Below are 17,122 nucleotides of genomic sequence, written 5' to 3'. Positions count from 1 at the left end.
AAGCTAAAAAGGGGAAAAAAGTTTGAATTAAATGCATATGGAATTAAAAAACAAAACAGCAACTAATTAATTGTCCCATGTAAGCAAAAATATAATGAAGGAGGTTTTTTTTGCTGTTTTTATTTTTATTTTTATGTTAGCCCAGTACTCCCATATAACTGGAAAGAAATGCACAAATAATATACCCTTAACTGTATCTATAGAAACAAAAACATCCAATTGTGTAAAAATATAATAGTGTATGAAATCACAAGCCACCTTCAAGTTTCCCGCAATAGTAGAAGTGTCAGATGTAGGGTCCAGTCAATTAACATTTAAAATTAGCTAAATGGAAAGGGTATAATGGTTAATTTACCAATATATTCATGTAAGAACATTTAGGGTCAAAAACATTTTCCTCTATGAATCACATTAAAAAGGAAAAATCCCTGTGGAAAAATATAATCAGTATTACTCTAAATGCCATTTCCTAACTGCACGTGTCACTTTCTCTACAGTAGGTGCTACAACAAGCGCACTGACTCATCTGTGACACTAAGTGTTGAAATTTGAATGGTTTTATCTCACCCAGTATCCCCTCAGAGCTGATGTAAATAATGTAAATATGCCCCCTATGACACTGACTAATAGAGTAAGACAGGATGTCATCTCACCAGCACACGTCCTGCCAGCTGGTCTCTCTGACTGGCCACTGTCACCCCCAGCCACATGCCTTCCACCATCTCAGATGGGCTTGCTGTGGATGGGTCAGATGGGTTGAGTCAGGTGTGAGAATTAAATTTAAGTTTTTAAGATGCTGACATTGTGGAAATTAAAGTGTAAAAAACAGTCTAACATCTTGATAATTGAAATTTTGCATACTCTATCTAAACCTTATTTCAAGTTTACTGTTATCCACTAGGCCTATCACATTTTAATCAAACCAATACAAACCAGTACACTCTATTATTGTATACCAAGTCCACTCATCCATTAAACGGACAACTTGATTGCAGTGATAACAGTCACAGGAAAACCAACCCAAACAGTAAAGCTTCATTCAGTCTGAATCTTGCCCTGACAAATATTAACCACAAAAATGCAGCAACAGTCACTGCAACGTCAACATCAAAAGTGATGAGGAATCCTTTTATTACGGTCCTTGCTTTTAGCGTCCGCAGGGCATATTCACCTCAAGGTATGAGGGCGGTAAGTCTGGCAATTAATATCCTTCAATTAAGAACTTTCACAGTTTCATATCCTGGGGCTCATTGTGTAGATCCAGCAAATGATTGTGAATATTACAGAACACGCTGGGGATTAAAACCTGAGATTTTTTGACACAGTCTGTCCTTGGTCAATAAAGAGGTTATTCACAGTTGTTTACTTAGCAATCAGGGAGATCCTCTAGAGCAGGGGTGTCAAACTCAGTTGCACAGGGGGCCAAAACTCAAAGCACACCTTAGATCGCGGGCCGATCTAAAGTTAACACTTTGAACACATTTTTAAACATACAGAATAAAAACAGACAGGAATATCATTCCAAAATAAATAAAATAACTTAAAATCTCCTGTCAAAACATGCTACAAAAAAAAACTTTCTCACAAGAATGTTTGTAATAAGCTGAAAAGACTTGCAAGACATTATTGCTTGAGTAAATGGCATAATCTCACAGAGGACTTATTATGGCTCAATTAAAGTAGTTGGAATATAGTTTTATATATTGCTAGTGAACTACAATATTTATTATCACCATCAGGCATAGTTTCATTAACTTTCTTTGTAAAGCGCAGGCCTGGTGTTTGTCACCATATGAGCAAGAAGCAGATCAGGAGATTTTGTGCCTGACATATCAATGACATGTTACGGATAAACAGAAATAAGCAGAGGAAGAAAGCCAGCCATTCATTTTATTTTCAGAAAAACACCACCAACATCAGTCTGAAAATGCCGTGAACACACCAACATGTGTCGGGTGATTGTACTGAAAGTGATGTTTGGTCGTCTCACGGCTGCTCTCCAGGCCATTCGGTGTCTCCTCGTTAGCTCACAGATCCGACGTCCTTGGGTTTGCGTGCACGTAGGAAATGAGAAAAAAACTCACCCGATCGTTTATTTTACCGAAGCGATCATGTGAACGACTGTGGCAGTTAACGTCGGCACCATGTTTTAACTTGTTGAAACAAAACAACAGAGCACAAGAGCAGTATCATGCAAGCAGCAGGCGTAAACACACTTTTCAGTTGCCTGAAAAGCCCACAATGCACTGCGGTTTTCCCACTCCGATACATCACTCTTTCGAGCCCGGGGCGGCACAGATGAGCGTGTCGTGACCGTTTTCCGACAGGAGGGAGCAGTGCGCTAATTGCGCAAGTACAGACGTTGTTGTTGTGCTGAAAGTAATCGTAAAAGAGCAAGCTAGGCCAACAAAATCAACAGTCTCGGTTGTATAAGGCAACAGAGCTCGACTTGATTGACGCGGGAATGTTCCCAGGTAGCCAATAGTAAGGTAAGACGGCAGTTGCGCTGCATTATGGGACCTGTAGTTCGTGTGTTATCAGTGCTTCATATTGGCGGGCCATTGGTCACAATAATAATAGATCTATATGAAATGAGCTCGCGGGCCGGATATAATTATACGCCGGGCCGGATGTGGCCCGCGGCCCTTGAGTTTGACACATATGCTCTAGAGGGACCTTTATGTGTTTGAGGGAAACTCCAATTTTATACCTAAAGGTCATTTTACTCGTATCCGAGATTACAACTCAGCCTGTGTAATCCACCGTATGATGCCTTCTGTGGAGGTTTTTCAAGACTGAGACAGAAATGCCTGATTACATCCCAAGTTATCTTCGACTTGGGCTTGGGGACCAGAACTTTAATTTTTTCAGTTTTGACCTTTATTTATTAATGAAATTTATGGAAGCAAAACATTGAATCAATCCCTTTAATTATTTCTGGAGTGCTTTTTAACCACACTAGTGGTTCTAGGGCTAGTCAATCTGTCCAAGACTCCCCACACTAAACTATATCTCAACAACTATTGGGCAGTTTGCCATGAAAGCTTTGTATAGACATTTGTGGTTCCCTGGATGAATCCTATTGACTTTGGTGATTCCTAGCACCACCACGATGTTGATGTTTGTGGTTTTGAGTGACTTGTTGAGCATTATGAACGGAATGCCATGAAATTTGGTGCTCACATTCACTTTGACCCACTCAATAATACCAAGTTCCTTCAAGCTAATGACATTCTCATCAGCCTCAACTACACTTTTTGTTTATTTCTTATTAGTAAGTGTTAGCATGCCAACAAGCTAAACTGAAATAGTGAACAAGCTAAACCTTTTATCTACTAAGCATGCCACACAGACCGGTTAGTCTGGCTGTAGACTCTTGTCTTGCCTTCACATCAGTGGTATGTCCCATCAGGCTCTCCCTCATCTTGTAGTCTGACTAACTGGATCTGCACAGAAACTCATCATAATCCTACAACTCTGCATCCCCTTACCAAAAACCAAAAATGACTAATCACTTCCTGAGAGTTCAGCTTACTTGTGCTGACAAGGTCCATTCTGGAGCAGTCAGTGGTGTCTGTTGAGACAGGACAGGAGTAGACGGCACCTGTTTCATTGACATTCTGTAGAGAAGCGGCTTTCTCTTTGGGTGCTCCTGCAAGAAGCCTGAATACACAAAGACAGACAGAAAGGAAGACAGATAACGATCATTAGATTAAATCAGAGCTTTGTGGTGGTGTTAGAAAATACAGCACAGGCACAGTAGCAGCAACATAAAAAAAGATCCCTCTAGTCAAAACACAGACAGCTTTAAGTTGTAGCACATTTGAATATGAAAGCCTTGTCTCCATCTTCCATCCAGAACACTATATACTCTGCTCTACACAGACACACACACACACATGCACACACAAACACAAAGAGTGAGTCAATTCACATGACCTGTGAATAAAAAGTGAAAAGAGTGGGGCAGTCAGAGCATGACCCATGACAAGTCTGAGCACCACACACGCTGAGCACAACTAGCTTCTTGGTGATGGACCTGATCTTTTTGTCCACTCCCAGACACACCTCTACATCAGCACCTTTTAACACACCACATAACTTTGAAGTAGAGGGATTACTCCCTCTACAAGGCTCTGTGCTGGGATGATATGTTTACTGTCAGCAAAAGATTGTTAGCTCCACTTTGTAGGCAGAAGGTGTCGACAGTCTTGCTTACAATGTACATGGCACATGGCCTGCTGTGCTGGAAAACAAAAGCATTTAACAGTGTAGTGGTGAATGGTGGAAAAAGGTGAGTCAAACTGTTCAGTCAAGCTTGTGGGCATATTAGTTGCAAGGGCAGCAGTTCCCTTTACACTGACTGATAAGTAGGAATAAATAGAGATTGCAGGTGTTGACTTGAAATACACATTTACAGTAAGGCCATTGTGCCTTCAAATCAAAATATCTCCTATGAGTCAGCCTTTCATTGTTCCAATGTTTTTTTCATTTACTTTTTTATGGTAATTCATGACAGATGAGGCATACTAAGTTACTCAATGTTTGAGTATTAACGTAAAACACGAACTCATAGATCTTGTAAAAGTTGTTGCCTGTTTGCATATTGCTCACAGGATATGCCATGAGTTGTCATGCTATACAATGCTACACTCCACCACAGACCTCTGTATTTATACATGCTCTTAGGTAGACAAAATGCCCGCATACATACTTGCAATCTAATCATAAGAACATCTCAAAAGCCCAGACCAAAATATTTTATCTTTGATGTGTCACATGAACATGAACAGACTTTTGCAAACATTCATGTGAGTAAGTCTGATGGTCTTAGAATCAAATTACTCCATTACCAATTGGAAACTTGACCATCCTGGAGATCACAGAATGTCTACTTGTAGGTCAGGAGTTATAACACAAATTTCACCCTTGTATGTATTATTTCATTATCACCAGATTGAAAAGTAATTTGGACCTAAAGAACTAAATGAATGTGACCACGTTGCCTCTTCTGTTGCATCCCTAAGCGTTACACTGAATATTTTCCACTAACGCTTGAAAAACAGACATCCTCCAGTCGTGTCTGCATCATCTGAAACATAAAGGTGCAATTATCCCATCTTTCTGCAACCAGATGGGCATTATCAGTAATGAATCAATTATCTTGCCAAAGTGATGATGACCAGAGAGAGCCAAGATGGCCTCAGAGGGCCAGCAGTTTCCAGTGGACTGAGAGGAAGGGACCTTGGTGCAGGTAATCATTCAGTAATGTAGACAGCATCTGAGATTCCACAGAGGTTTGCAGTAGTTAGTGGGGCTGACAGATATGTGGAGAATCGGGGCTACACAGCCCCTCAGTGAGTAGTGAGGCCCATTCTGTAATCTAGTGCGTGCTCCTGCAGTACAGAAAATGTATGTTTCTGCACACATGACTTGTTTTTCTACTTCCATATGCATAAGTTAAGGCCACCCAAAGTGTTTTTCAGCAGTAAAAGGACAGAGTGTCTCAAAACATTCATATACAGTGTTAGCCATTCTTGAGGGAAAAAACAAGCCACATATCCAAAGCGTTTAAAACAAGCAAGACAGAAAGAGAACAACCCAGGGAATAAGTAAGACTGTTATAAAACACACAGAGGCCAGTTAGTGTGAACTTGGCTCACACAGTTATGACAAACTGAGGCACAAAGTCCAGTGCTAATCATGTCTGCTTAAGGGAGGCTTAGGTAACCTTGTCCGGCAGAGTGCTTGCTGCAGCGAACAGAAGGAAAAGATCTAGAACAACTCGACCTCATTACCAATCTCACTGTCATCTCATCGTCTCATCAGAGCCACGTGGGCAACCTGTGTTTGTTGTGGAAATTTACCAGTGCTGATTGGTGCCATCAGGTTTGACATGGAGTGAAGGCACATCTTTAAAACCAGGAAGAGGTGTTTTCAACCAGATTAAAGGTGTCATAATGTTATCATTCATGGAGCTAACAGTTTAATTAAATAAACAGACTGACATTTTGGAAAATGCATTTGTAACGATTGATACCACTTCCCTGTCTGTACTTGTCTGTGCAGTAAATATAAAGCTCCAGCCAGCTGCCAATTAGCTTAGCCACAAAGACTAGAAACAAGGGGAAACAACTAGCTTGAGTCTGTTCAAAGGGCCTCTAAAGGTCACTCATCAACATGTTACATATCATTAGTTTAATCAGCAAGTGTTAAAACAAGATGTCTCCATTCTTTACATGAAAACCTTACAGTCACAAGACTCCAGGAAGTCTTACTATGCTCAGCCATGGCATAATCTGGCAGATAATCAACAATAAAACCATAAAGTGTTGTTTTTACATTCGAGTTTTTCTTGTTGCTCGTTCTAGTTAGATGCAGGTTGCAGCTTCATATATTGTGCACAGACATGGCATCCCATCTGACTCTCAGAGAGAAAATGAGTACATTTCCCAAAATGTTGAGCTATAACAGAGCCCCTAACATCTCTATAATAGAGAATGGAATAATAGACTCCTCAGATATGCAACAGCAAATCATCTAGACCAAACATTATTACTAGTCAGTCCATCGTATCACTGTTATTAGATAAAAACCTCTCTCCACATGGCAACAAAAAGGCTGTATTCAAATTGTTGACCTCAGGATTGTCACTTTATGTGAGGGAACATCTTAAGTCTCCTCAGCTCATAAATAAAATTCACCAAAGCTACAAAGCATTGACCAGGCCAACCAAGATAACACAACTCATATCATGTCCTGCTCCAGCTGCAACAATGTGTGCCCTCCTCCTAACTCCCTGCTCATCACCTCCTCATAAACAGGCTGTCAAAGCCCAGGGAAGGTAAGGGAAGTGAAGAGGGGGGAACTGGAAGCCGCATTCCTACATCAAGGACATGTTGAAATTTGCCCCCTCTGCCTAAGTGATCCAAAGGCTGGCTAAACCAAACATTTACTACAGGGAACACACCCTGCCAAGGTGAGTGTGTGGCTGCAGTTTTGCCTTTTAGCAGTGAGAAACTCTCTGAAGAAGGGACTTGGTAAAAGCAGTACATATTTATATCAGTGGTGTTAAGTTAAACAAACAGGTATTTCCTTATCTAATCTTTATCAAGGCTGCCCACTAAAGCTCCTGACAGCAACAAAAAACAGAGGATGGGGAAGAGATGCTGAAAAAGCAATGAAGTGAGTGAAAGGGGGAGACAGTGATTTCTCATAGAAGAAGAAGAACAAAAGAAAACACAAGGTTTTGCCAGTTTAGTAAACAGAAATTTGTCTGTAAGGCACTCAACACAACACATGAAGTTCTCTGAGAGTTAATTAAAACTAAGCTGTGATCTCTGTGGCTCTCACCTCCCACCACACAGACTCAGCTCAACAGCTCTGAAACCAAGAAACCCTGCTTAATAAAATATGACTGAACTCCAGCGGATGACATTTTCTTTCCATCTGATAGACTGCAGCAAGACTAACAAGAAGAGACAACATGCAGGGCCAGTCAGAACAAAGCATCATCATTTAGGGTACATTCATCTTCATTTGGGCCTTGTCTGAACAGAACGTGATGAGACACATGATATACATCTAACACTGGCAAACAGCTCTTCAGCCTGCTGGCCCTTGTATTAAATGTCAAGAGGTATAAATATTTAAAAATGTCTGAGAGAGAGAGAGAAAGTGGGTGACAAAGAGGCCAAGAGGGACTTTTCTGCTTCTAGCTCTCTGTGGACAGTATCTACTTTATGTGTGTATTTTTTAAGAGTGCATGCTCAAGTATTATAGCTGCTGCAAGTGAGTCAGCCATGCACAAGTGATAAATCACCTCTGCAGATATGTCTTAGGGCAAGCTGTCTTACATGAGGTGTGGCTGTGGCCCTCAGGGCAAAGAAAAAGGAAGGCTTTGATTTCACCATCAGCCATGCAATTCTATTAAGAGTCAATGATAAATATATACAACACATAGAATTCATGATTTGTGTCTTTCCACCAATTTCAGTCCTTCCACAACATTGTATGACACAGTATATAATATATATTGTATAGATGATAATCTAGCAAACTCAGGCAAAGTTTACCCAAAGGGTATGGATGCTTAAAATAGCATCTAACACAATTATGTGAGCCGGCCAAATTTCTGTGTTGTGCTACATCATGTAGATGTAGCTTCTCTTCTGCAGTTAAAAATGTGATGTGTCAGGCTACTGAACCACTGAAAACAAGCAGGTACATGCAGACATCGTCCTTAGTATCAAGCTGAGTTTATGAGGTGTACCTGAATGCACCATGAAGTCCCTTTCTGTTTGTGTATCAACAGAGAACACAAAAGAACTGAAGTTAATTTTTGGCTAGTTTAAGTTGTGTGTGTGAGATTTAGTTCAGGTAAAAACTGGAACTGGAGTGTATGTTCGCACAATGCGTGTCTTAAGATGAAACACATAGCTGCTTCCTTTAAAAGGCACATAGAGTTAATCAGTTGAATGGGAAGACTGTCATATGTGCAAACGGTTGTGAGTGGCGAATGTGGGTGAGAAACGTCAGCCTTTATTTGGCTTAGCTAAACTAACTTCAGCTTAGGGGAACAAGTGTGTTTTTTATGTGTAAAAGAGAAACAAGAATGATAGATATGAAAAGGGTTTGTATGATTTTGGAGAGATCCATGTAGGTGTTTAAATGATGAAATGACATGCAGTGGATCCAGTTGGAAAAGGCTGCAGCAAACCGCTGATTTACGTTGACACTACTTGTTCTACAGAGTTTCACTTTTGCGGGTCATCAAATTGCCAAACAAGTACAGGCAAGGATAGGCCCCACAGAAAGTTTTTACTATTCATCTTTAATCCTAAATCCATTAAACAGATACACAAACACACACCCTCACCTATACTGCATCCTCCGGATTTTTTATTTTGCACTCCAGGCAACTTGTATTGATTCCAGGGAAAAATGACTACTTAGACCCACTAAGTGGATAAATGGAGATAATATTGAATGGGGTGACTCAATTTGCAGATTGAATTAAGCATGAGGACAAGAGCAGAGCAGGGCTCGGATCTTTTATGATGTAGAGACTGACGACAGTACAAGAGGCTGGTTCATATGACAGACATGTTGTGCTACATGGTGGTTCACTGGCCACACTCTTCTCTTCCTGTATCCGCTCTGCGCCCCGCGTGTTTCACTCCTGTTACAACAGCACTCTCAGAATCCAGGTATTTGTGTGGACAAACTCTAACAAAGCAGAAGGTGGAGGCGACCTCGCACATTGCTATCAGACTATTCATAGTGAGCACGCCTAGTTGTTAACACACTGTCTGCACACACACAATGAGTCTGCACACACAGAACATATCGTATAAATGAGTCCTCTCTGAACAAACAGTGAGACCTGCTGCAAGTGTTGGTGACACAGACTTGCCCTCAAAGTACCTGCGTGCATCAGGACTTTGCATTTTTAATGAATGACTACATGATGGGTATAAATAAACTATATGGAGCTGACAATCTACAATAGTTGTTAATCTACAATAAAATGTTTACTTGTTTTGCTTTTAGCCTTTTAAGACTCTCACAGTGTACGTGCTGGTGGGGATATTAGAGAAGGACACTGAGCATGCATAAAAAAGGGCAGCAGAAGAGATGAAATGCCTGTGAAACACACACACACATCTACAAAGACACACAGATTTATTTCCACCACTTTGGGGGACATCACATAGACTTACATTCATTTCCTGTAGGCATAACCCCCACCTAACCATAACAATACACATTACTTGCCTAATCCTAACCCTTACCTTAACCTGACCTTAAAGCAATCCTCACCCTAATTTTTAATGACTTACGTTGTGGGGACATGCATTTTGTCCCCATAAGTAAGGCAGGTCCTCACAACGTGACTGTAAAGAGATTTTTGTCCCCACAACTACAGGAATATGCATACTGACACACACACACACACACACACACACACCAGTCTAACATGGTATCTTAGCTAAACAAACATCCTCTTTGATGACCACCATCTGCTGTTGGTGAAACAGTAACAAGAGAGCAAACTTATTTGGACCCACTGTGACAAATTAAACGTCTCAAGTCATCCCCTCATGATAAACAAACTCACTTCTCATCAGCAGCAAGTAAAACTTTGTCTGAAAAGGACAATGTTATTTTGGCTTATGTCTGTCGAACAATACGCCCACCCAGCCAGTGCCTGGTGTCGCTACATGAGTGATGTCCAACTGCATCTCCCCCTGCTACACATGATTAACACACACACACAAACATGCTATCTACCAAACTGACAGGGAGAAATACACACAAAATGCATGCATACAGACAGAAATAGAGACACAGCACAGCTGGACTGAGCCTGGACACATGTTTCTGACTGACCCCACACCGTACGGGCACACATCTGTCCTGCATGCTCACAACCATTCACATGAGACTCACAGTATCAGTAACAGCATTTCCATTAACATTTTGACCCCCCGCTGTATATAAAGGAGGGGGCTTACAGGTGGACTGCCTCACAGCTGTAATGGAGCAGACTGCAACACGCATGCCCGCTTAGTGCCAAGTATTACTCATCTTATATAGAAGCAGCACACGTGTGTTCTTGTTTTTACCTGCTAAGGCTCGACTCACTTTCAGTAAAAAGCACTTGAGGTGGTATTTGTCTTGACTTGCTATCCTATATTTGATTTTATTATTATTTATTATCTGATTTTTCTTCAGAATAGGAAGCATAGCATATTTTCAGCACATTTTTTATTATTAAGGACACACAACAAGTTGCATACTGCATACACTCACTTTCACATACCAGGTGTAAACCAATACAGCAGGATCATTTCCCGTCTAAAGATGAAAAATGACATGAAGAGAGAAAGGTATTGAAGCATATAGTTTTTCTAGCTCCAGGTAGCCCTCATTAGCCTGGAGGTCAGCTACACCACCTTCTGTTCCATGGTGTTTAAGGACATTTGTACAACCAGGGGGGAAAAGGGGGGATCTCTTACACTTTTGTAAAGAGAGAAAACGTCTTCACTGCAGGTATTTCCAATGAAAGCCCCACCATAGAGAATCTCCTCTGTGGAGATTAGCAGGAGGCACAAGGTCCCGCTGGGATCCATTTCAACATGTTATTAGAAGCTGTCATTCATTCTGCTGCTACACAAAATGCAACTCATGCCATTGCCAACTGATTAGATACAGGCAATAAATGCCATGAAGACTAAGGCCAGTCACTATGATCAAACTCCACTAGACCAGGAAGGACTCAAACCCTTGTATAATCTCCAATCCACAAACACACAGGCTCACGCACACTGTTCTTTTAATTTCTTAAATAAGGCACCCTTAATAAAGAGTTTATAAGCTGTAACTAATGCATTTATGCAAGGATAATAAATCATGTATTAATGCATCATAGATCAGTTTTACTGACAGATAAAATTTTCCTCTGTCTTATACAGTAAGCCATCATGTCTGATGTTAAAAATATTAATATGTATGTAACAAAGGGGTTTCTAATAATCAAAGTCTGTAGTCTTACGTATTAATAAGCTGTTAATAAATGGATTTTGATCCACATTGTCTTCAAAGGTAAGTGATCCAATGGTCTAAACCAGGGCTTTTTGGGCTAAATTTTAAAACCAGGAAACACAGATGGGCCAGACATTACACACATAAAACACCTGTTTAAAAGCTTTCCAGCTTTTGATAATGAGACTATTTAAACAAAAGCAAATGAATGTAGTATATTTTAGTTTCACTAGTGAAATAAATAAAAAAAATCCACGTTGATAGAGACATTAAAAGTGCGGTCACTTCATTTAGCTCACTATTATAGTGAAAACAATATTGTGTTTTTAACAAACTCTGGTTAACACACCTGTATATAAAAGCACATTAGAGCAATTCTTTCAGATGGTATGACAGCAGATATGTCAATCAAATGTCGAATGACATTTGCAAAGCTCAGTTTTTACAGGGACACATCAGGAATGACTTCCAGCTGGCTCTCATGTAATTCCTGTACGAGGGTCTAATAGAGAACACAGCATTGTTATCTGAAAGTGTTTCACCGTGGCATAACATGAGCGCTCTGAAAGAGCTACTTCAAAGATCAGGAGCATTTCTATGTGGGGGGGGGGTTGGCTCACAGCCAGGTTAGACATACCCATCTGCATCATTTATGTAAACTTCAGCACCTGTAATACATCAGGTCATTCAGTCGAAGTTACATGATACCAAAAATCTAACATTTGAGTTCAATGAAGCCACTTGGTCATAGTGATTCTTTACCGTTACAGAATATAGGTATTGTACTGTTCGTGAAAATAACTTAAACACCAGTCTATGGATACTTTCATAGTTATTTTCTGCTGTGAAAATCTGTTCCCATTGGGATACATCGCAACTGTCGGGAATTAAAACTGATCACTGGCACAGCTATTTCCAAAGGAGAGATATTTTTTAAAGAATATTAAATGTTTAAACAATAAGACAAGTATTCAAAGTGTCTGTTTGACACCATGTCCTCATCAACTGCACTGCATCAACATCACAAAAGAAAGATTTGATTTTGGAATTATATTTTTAATTGTCTCAAACTGTAGGAGGACTGATTAAAAGCTGAGCATGATCCTGTGCATGTTCAAACTGAGCACAGCGCTGTTTGTGTCTGTAAACCTTACAGCAGGTCGACCCATTTAATCTCTACCTCACAGCACAAAGGGGAAGGCCCCGTCAAATTAAATGGCTGACTTTCATGGCTTCGGGCCACTGCAGTCAGACAGAGATGAGCTGGAAAAGCAAAAGCACTTCAATTCTGATTAAATATTCATCAGCAAGACAAATTAAATTCTTCTCCTCAGGTCACAGAAGTTCCCAACAATAAAATTAAGAAAGCTATGTCTGCTGAGGGATGAACAGAATGATTTTAAATTTATATGTGTATGTGTGTGTGTTCTCCAACAGTCCCCAGAAACATCGTTTTCACTCCCATCTTGTCTCAACCTGAAACCTGGCAGGTTGTGACTGTGCAAAGAGGGGTAACACATTCCAAGCATACCAAGAGGTCAGGGAACTGGAAGAGCCAATAGTTGGCCAGCTGACTGCCCAGTCCCCCCTCCTTGCTACACCAGAGAACAAAAAAAGCCCTCTCAGAAAAAAAATCTCTAAATGGGTGATTTAAAGAGAAAGGGGGGAGTGGTGGATACCCTGTACAAATTGGCCTCAGGTAGCTTTTAGATTATTTAGGTGCAGCCCATCCCCAAGACCAAGCAATTATGGTAGCCTAATTGTTCATGCACCCCCATCTAAATTCAAAATACATTTTTTAAATTGCTTCAGCTGAGCCAACATACACTGCTAGTTTCAGGCTAATTAGATAATAGCTGTAACTTAAGAGATTAAGGGAAAACTTTATTGCAGAACTGGGAGTGGATACCTTCTGTCTTGAGTTTTATCCTGGACTCTGTGTGACTCACGCACGCACAAAGACCAGTCACCACTGTACATGTCATGACTGGTTTATATGATTTGTTCTCGCATTTTTCAAATATTCGCACTCTAGCTCGCTCCAGTAATGAGGTAACATGTAACAAACAGCTGTGTTGTGTGGTGGCATAGATCTGGGGAAACAAAAGAAGCCAGACAGCACAGAGGAAACAGACAGGACTGTAAAACCTGCTCTAGTCAAACATGAGACACACCATCAGTACATTGGGCTGTGTCGTTGCAGAATCACAGAGTATGTGCACAGTTAGGTCTGAGTTAGGTCTGAGCACTACAGGACTGTCTTTAGTCAACAGTGGTGGCTCCATAGATTACAGATGGGCTGCTAAAGAAGACACTATGGTAGATAGTATTAGTGGTAGTAAGAAGAGATGTCATCAAATTACATCTTGGGAAACACATGAGCTAATAACAAGCGTGGATTATTTTTCTTTGGAAATTCAGAGTGAAAGTGAGATTTTGGTTGTGGTTAACTCTCAGTTAGAACTGCAGGTTCACAGTCGCATACACAGATCACAGTGTCAGACTCTTGCTTCCTCAGATTCAAAGATAGAAAAATATCAGTCGTTGAGAAAATGTGTAATCAAGTTTACAGGAATAGCTAAACATTTTGGGAAGTTGAAATGACTGAATTCACTCTCACGACTTTTAAGCTACTTCCACCAGCTTTTTAAGTTAGCTTAGCACAAAAGTTTGAAACAGGGGTAAACAGTTAGCCTCGCTCTACCTAAAGGTATACTGTGTTGTTATTGGTGCTGGTTAGCAGATTTTGTTATTGCTGGACAGGGCCAGCTAACTGTTTTCCCTATTTGAGCTAAGTGACTGACCTTCTCAACTAACTTTGCAAAAAAGTCAATAGATGTACTTTCCAAGGCCTGCTGACTTTCTTTGCCTTCGCATTTTTTAGGCACCATGGCCAGTACATACTAGTGTGTCCTGACAAATAAAATATATGATACAATGGAAAACTGAGTACTTATTTACTAACAGCAGACTGATGAGACATTTAATGGCCTCCTTGTACCTAAAAGGCCTCCTGACCATGTGGTCCCCTACTTATGTTGCATTCTGTGGACAGTGACTCCATCCCTTTGGGGACAGGGCCAAGATGGCACATTGATCAAGTACTAGCTGGACATTGCTATTAATTCTAAAATCTCTGTAATATTACAACAATCTCCATCACCTTGATTAGCCTGATAAACTTAACATTCAGACTCACTTGTGACAACCCAGAGGAAGTGGGCCTTGATTTGCAGATTTTCTTCCTGGGTTACACTTCAAAGCTGCAGATAACAGCAAGTTATCAGCACGCCGTGTGATCATGGACGCGGAAGGATGATGGGGCCACTATAATTGTTCCAGGGAAATCCTACACTAAACAATGATACAGTTTGAGGCTCTTCTATTAAAAAGCTATAAGCCTATAGGAAGATGGGAAATATGTCACACACATTCTTGTCCTTGAATATTAACTATTGCTAAAACAAAAAAATCATTTACTTTTACGTAAATCTTCCCAAACACTATTGACTCCACATGAGCTTTCGTGTCTCGCGTTACAGGCCAATGAACACCTTTACTGCAAAACACAAACCCACTTGTGTCTTAGCTGAAGATAACAGGACATGTGGAAAGAAAGTAGAGCAGGCTATGTCACAGCTGTCTGTGTGCGCAGTGTGCTTTGTACGCACAGATTTAGAGACCAAAATTTGGGCCAGTGTTCTGCGCCAGCTACAGTAGTCTGCAATTACCTCAAAAGAACAAGAACTGTGGCTCTTTCATTTGTACATGATGCATTTTCCACCATACTGAGTCAAATCCAATATAATATAATAATAATATTCAAGCAAAACAGCAAGAGGCAGTTCTGCACCCGCTATGGTTTAACCGCTCAGATTCCTATTGGATGTGACTGCTTTCCACATGCTCAATGAAAGGCAAGATACGCTGTTTTTTTAAAATAATGATCTTGGTTAACAACTCAAGCCTTTCATCAAATCCCTTTTTATTTGCAACAGAGGCACCGACATGGTACGGAGCACCTGCACGGCTAGGCCAGAGAAATCTGAACCACTCCGGTGTCTTTTAACAGGTGGTTGCCTTGGGACGAACTGTCTGACGTGTAGAAAAAGGGAAGTATGTAATCCGGAGGAAACCATTGAATGTATTTAAGAGGTAAGCGCAGTTTACAAACGGTCGACAGGTGTTAATAGCAATGAAGTGTAGACTTCATGGTCTCATCGCGGGTTTTGCGCAATAAGTGGGCGCAATAAGCCTCTCTGAGGCGGACAAAAACGTTGTTTTTCGCGTCCTGCTCCAAGGCAGGTGCGTAGCCAGTTTGAAAGCGGGCATTACTTTGACCCTTTAGTCTCAAAGAAAAAAAAGAGCATTTTTCTCAGACAAGCACAGCATGACAACTTACAGGTACTTTCTGGAGCCCTCCGTCTGATGATGCAGAGCGACCGAGAACCCAAAGAAGCTCCCTTTGGTTTTTCCCTCTTTGATCACAGGAAACCGTTCGTCTATATTAAATCCACTGCAGATTTGCGTCCCGTGGTACACAATCAAAACAGCGCAGACGAATTGTGTTGGAAACATGTTTGGACTGTTCATCCCTCGCAAGTGCAATAGGCTTCCCGCAGTTCCACGATCAGCGCGGGCTGAATGAGCTCCGACAGGTAGACTATACTTCACAGGGACCTCCCCATTGAGAGCTTCCTTTCCCCTTCTCACTCAGCCTGACTGCCTACTGTAGGTGTCGATGTGAGCCGTCGCCCGTCTCTCTCTGCCGCCCTCCCCTGCTCTCTCGCTCTTCCTTCCTCTCTGCCTTCTCCACACCCATTTGAAACAAGTGCACTGCACTCTCACACTGCACTGTGGTTAGCTGTGCGCAACTTCCCCCGTCTCTCAGTTTCTTTTTATCACATGGGTGCATTTTTGATTTTGCACCTGATCACTGTATGACTGAGATTTTCATTGAATTCGTACCTCATTTAAACCTTTTTTTTTACAATCTTCATATAGTGTTTTTGGGGAAATAGCACAACCGTTTGAAGATGTGTAGTATTAGAACACCTTGATTTTCCCCAATAAACAATTAAATTAAATTAATAAACAATTAAATTGGGTCAATTCCTGAAGGTATATAAGCCGGAAAAACATCCATTAGTACCCAAATGTTGAACCAAAGCTTTTTCAGCCAGTAGAGCTGGTTAAATGTATGGGTTATAGGCTTTGTAATTGTGTAGGTTATTTGATGTAGGAGGAACTATATTATGAGAGTCAGGCCTTGTGCCAAAACTCCTCCAAGCCAACTAATAGACCTCTGGCCCGCCCACACATGAGCACTCTTGTGACAGCCACTCTGCCTTGCTCCACTGCCTATCGCTCAAACTTCTGGCATCCAACAGGCAGTTCATTAAACCCTTAATCCCCTCCAAGAGTTCATGGAACAGGCCAGAGTTTTTAAAAGTATCCCTTCCTTTCCATGAACCCCCCACCTTCTCTCCCCCTTTTATCTGGTGTTGAGAGACCAACTGTAGCTCCATCTCCTCCCTGTTTGCTTGTATCTCTCCAGCAATGTGCAATCTTTCAT

The 17,122-nt window shown here is 41.0% G+C and overlaps 1 protein-coding gene across 1 annotated transcript in view; it reads right to left on the bottom strand.

Annotated features, from left to right (window-relative positions):
- itga3b (integrin, alpha 3b) overlaps positions 1–16,366 on the bottom strand; it is a 28,069-nt gene extending 11,703 nt beyond the window's left edge. The window contains exons 1-3 of the mRNA XM_046377075.1: positions 15,950–16,366; positions 3,536–3,663; positions 654–736 (exon numbers count right to left, since the gene is read on the bottom strand). Coding sequence (XP_046233031.1) covers positions 654–736; positions 3,536–3,663; positions 15,950–16,140 — 402 coding nt within the window. The 5' untranslated portion in view covers positions 16,141–16,366. The remainder of the gene's footprint in view (positions 1–653; positions 737–3,535; positions 3,664–15,949) is intronic.
- Positions 16,367–17,122: the final 756 nt, after the last annotated feature.

This window comes from Scatophagus argus, chromosome 21 (assembly GCF_020382885.2).
Source record: "Scatophagus argus isolate fScaArg1 chromosome 21, fScaArg1.pri, whole genome shotgun sequence".
In the NCBI taxonomy this organism is placed as follows: Eukaryota; Metazoa; Chordata; class Actinopteri; family Scatophagidae; genus Scatophagus; species Scatophagus argus.
The sequence above is the reverse complement of the archived record's forward strand: the minus strand, read 5'-3'. Positions and strand labels throughout refer to the sequence as shown.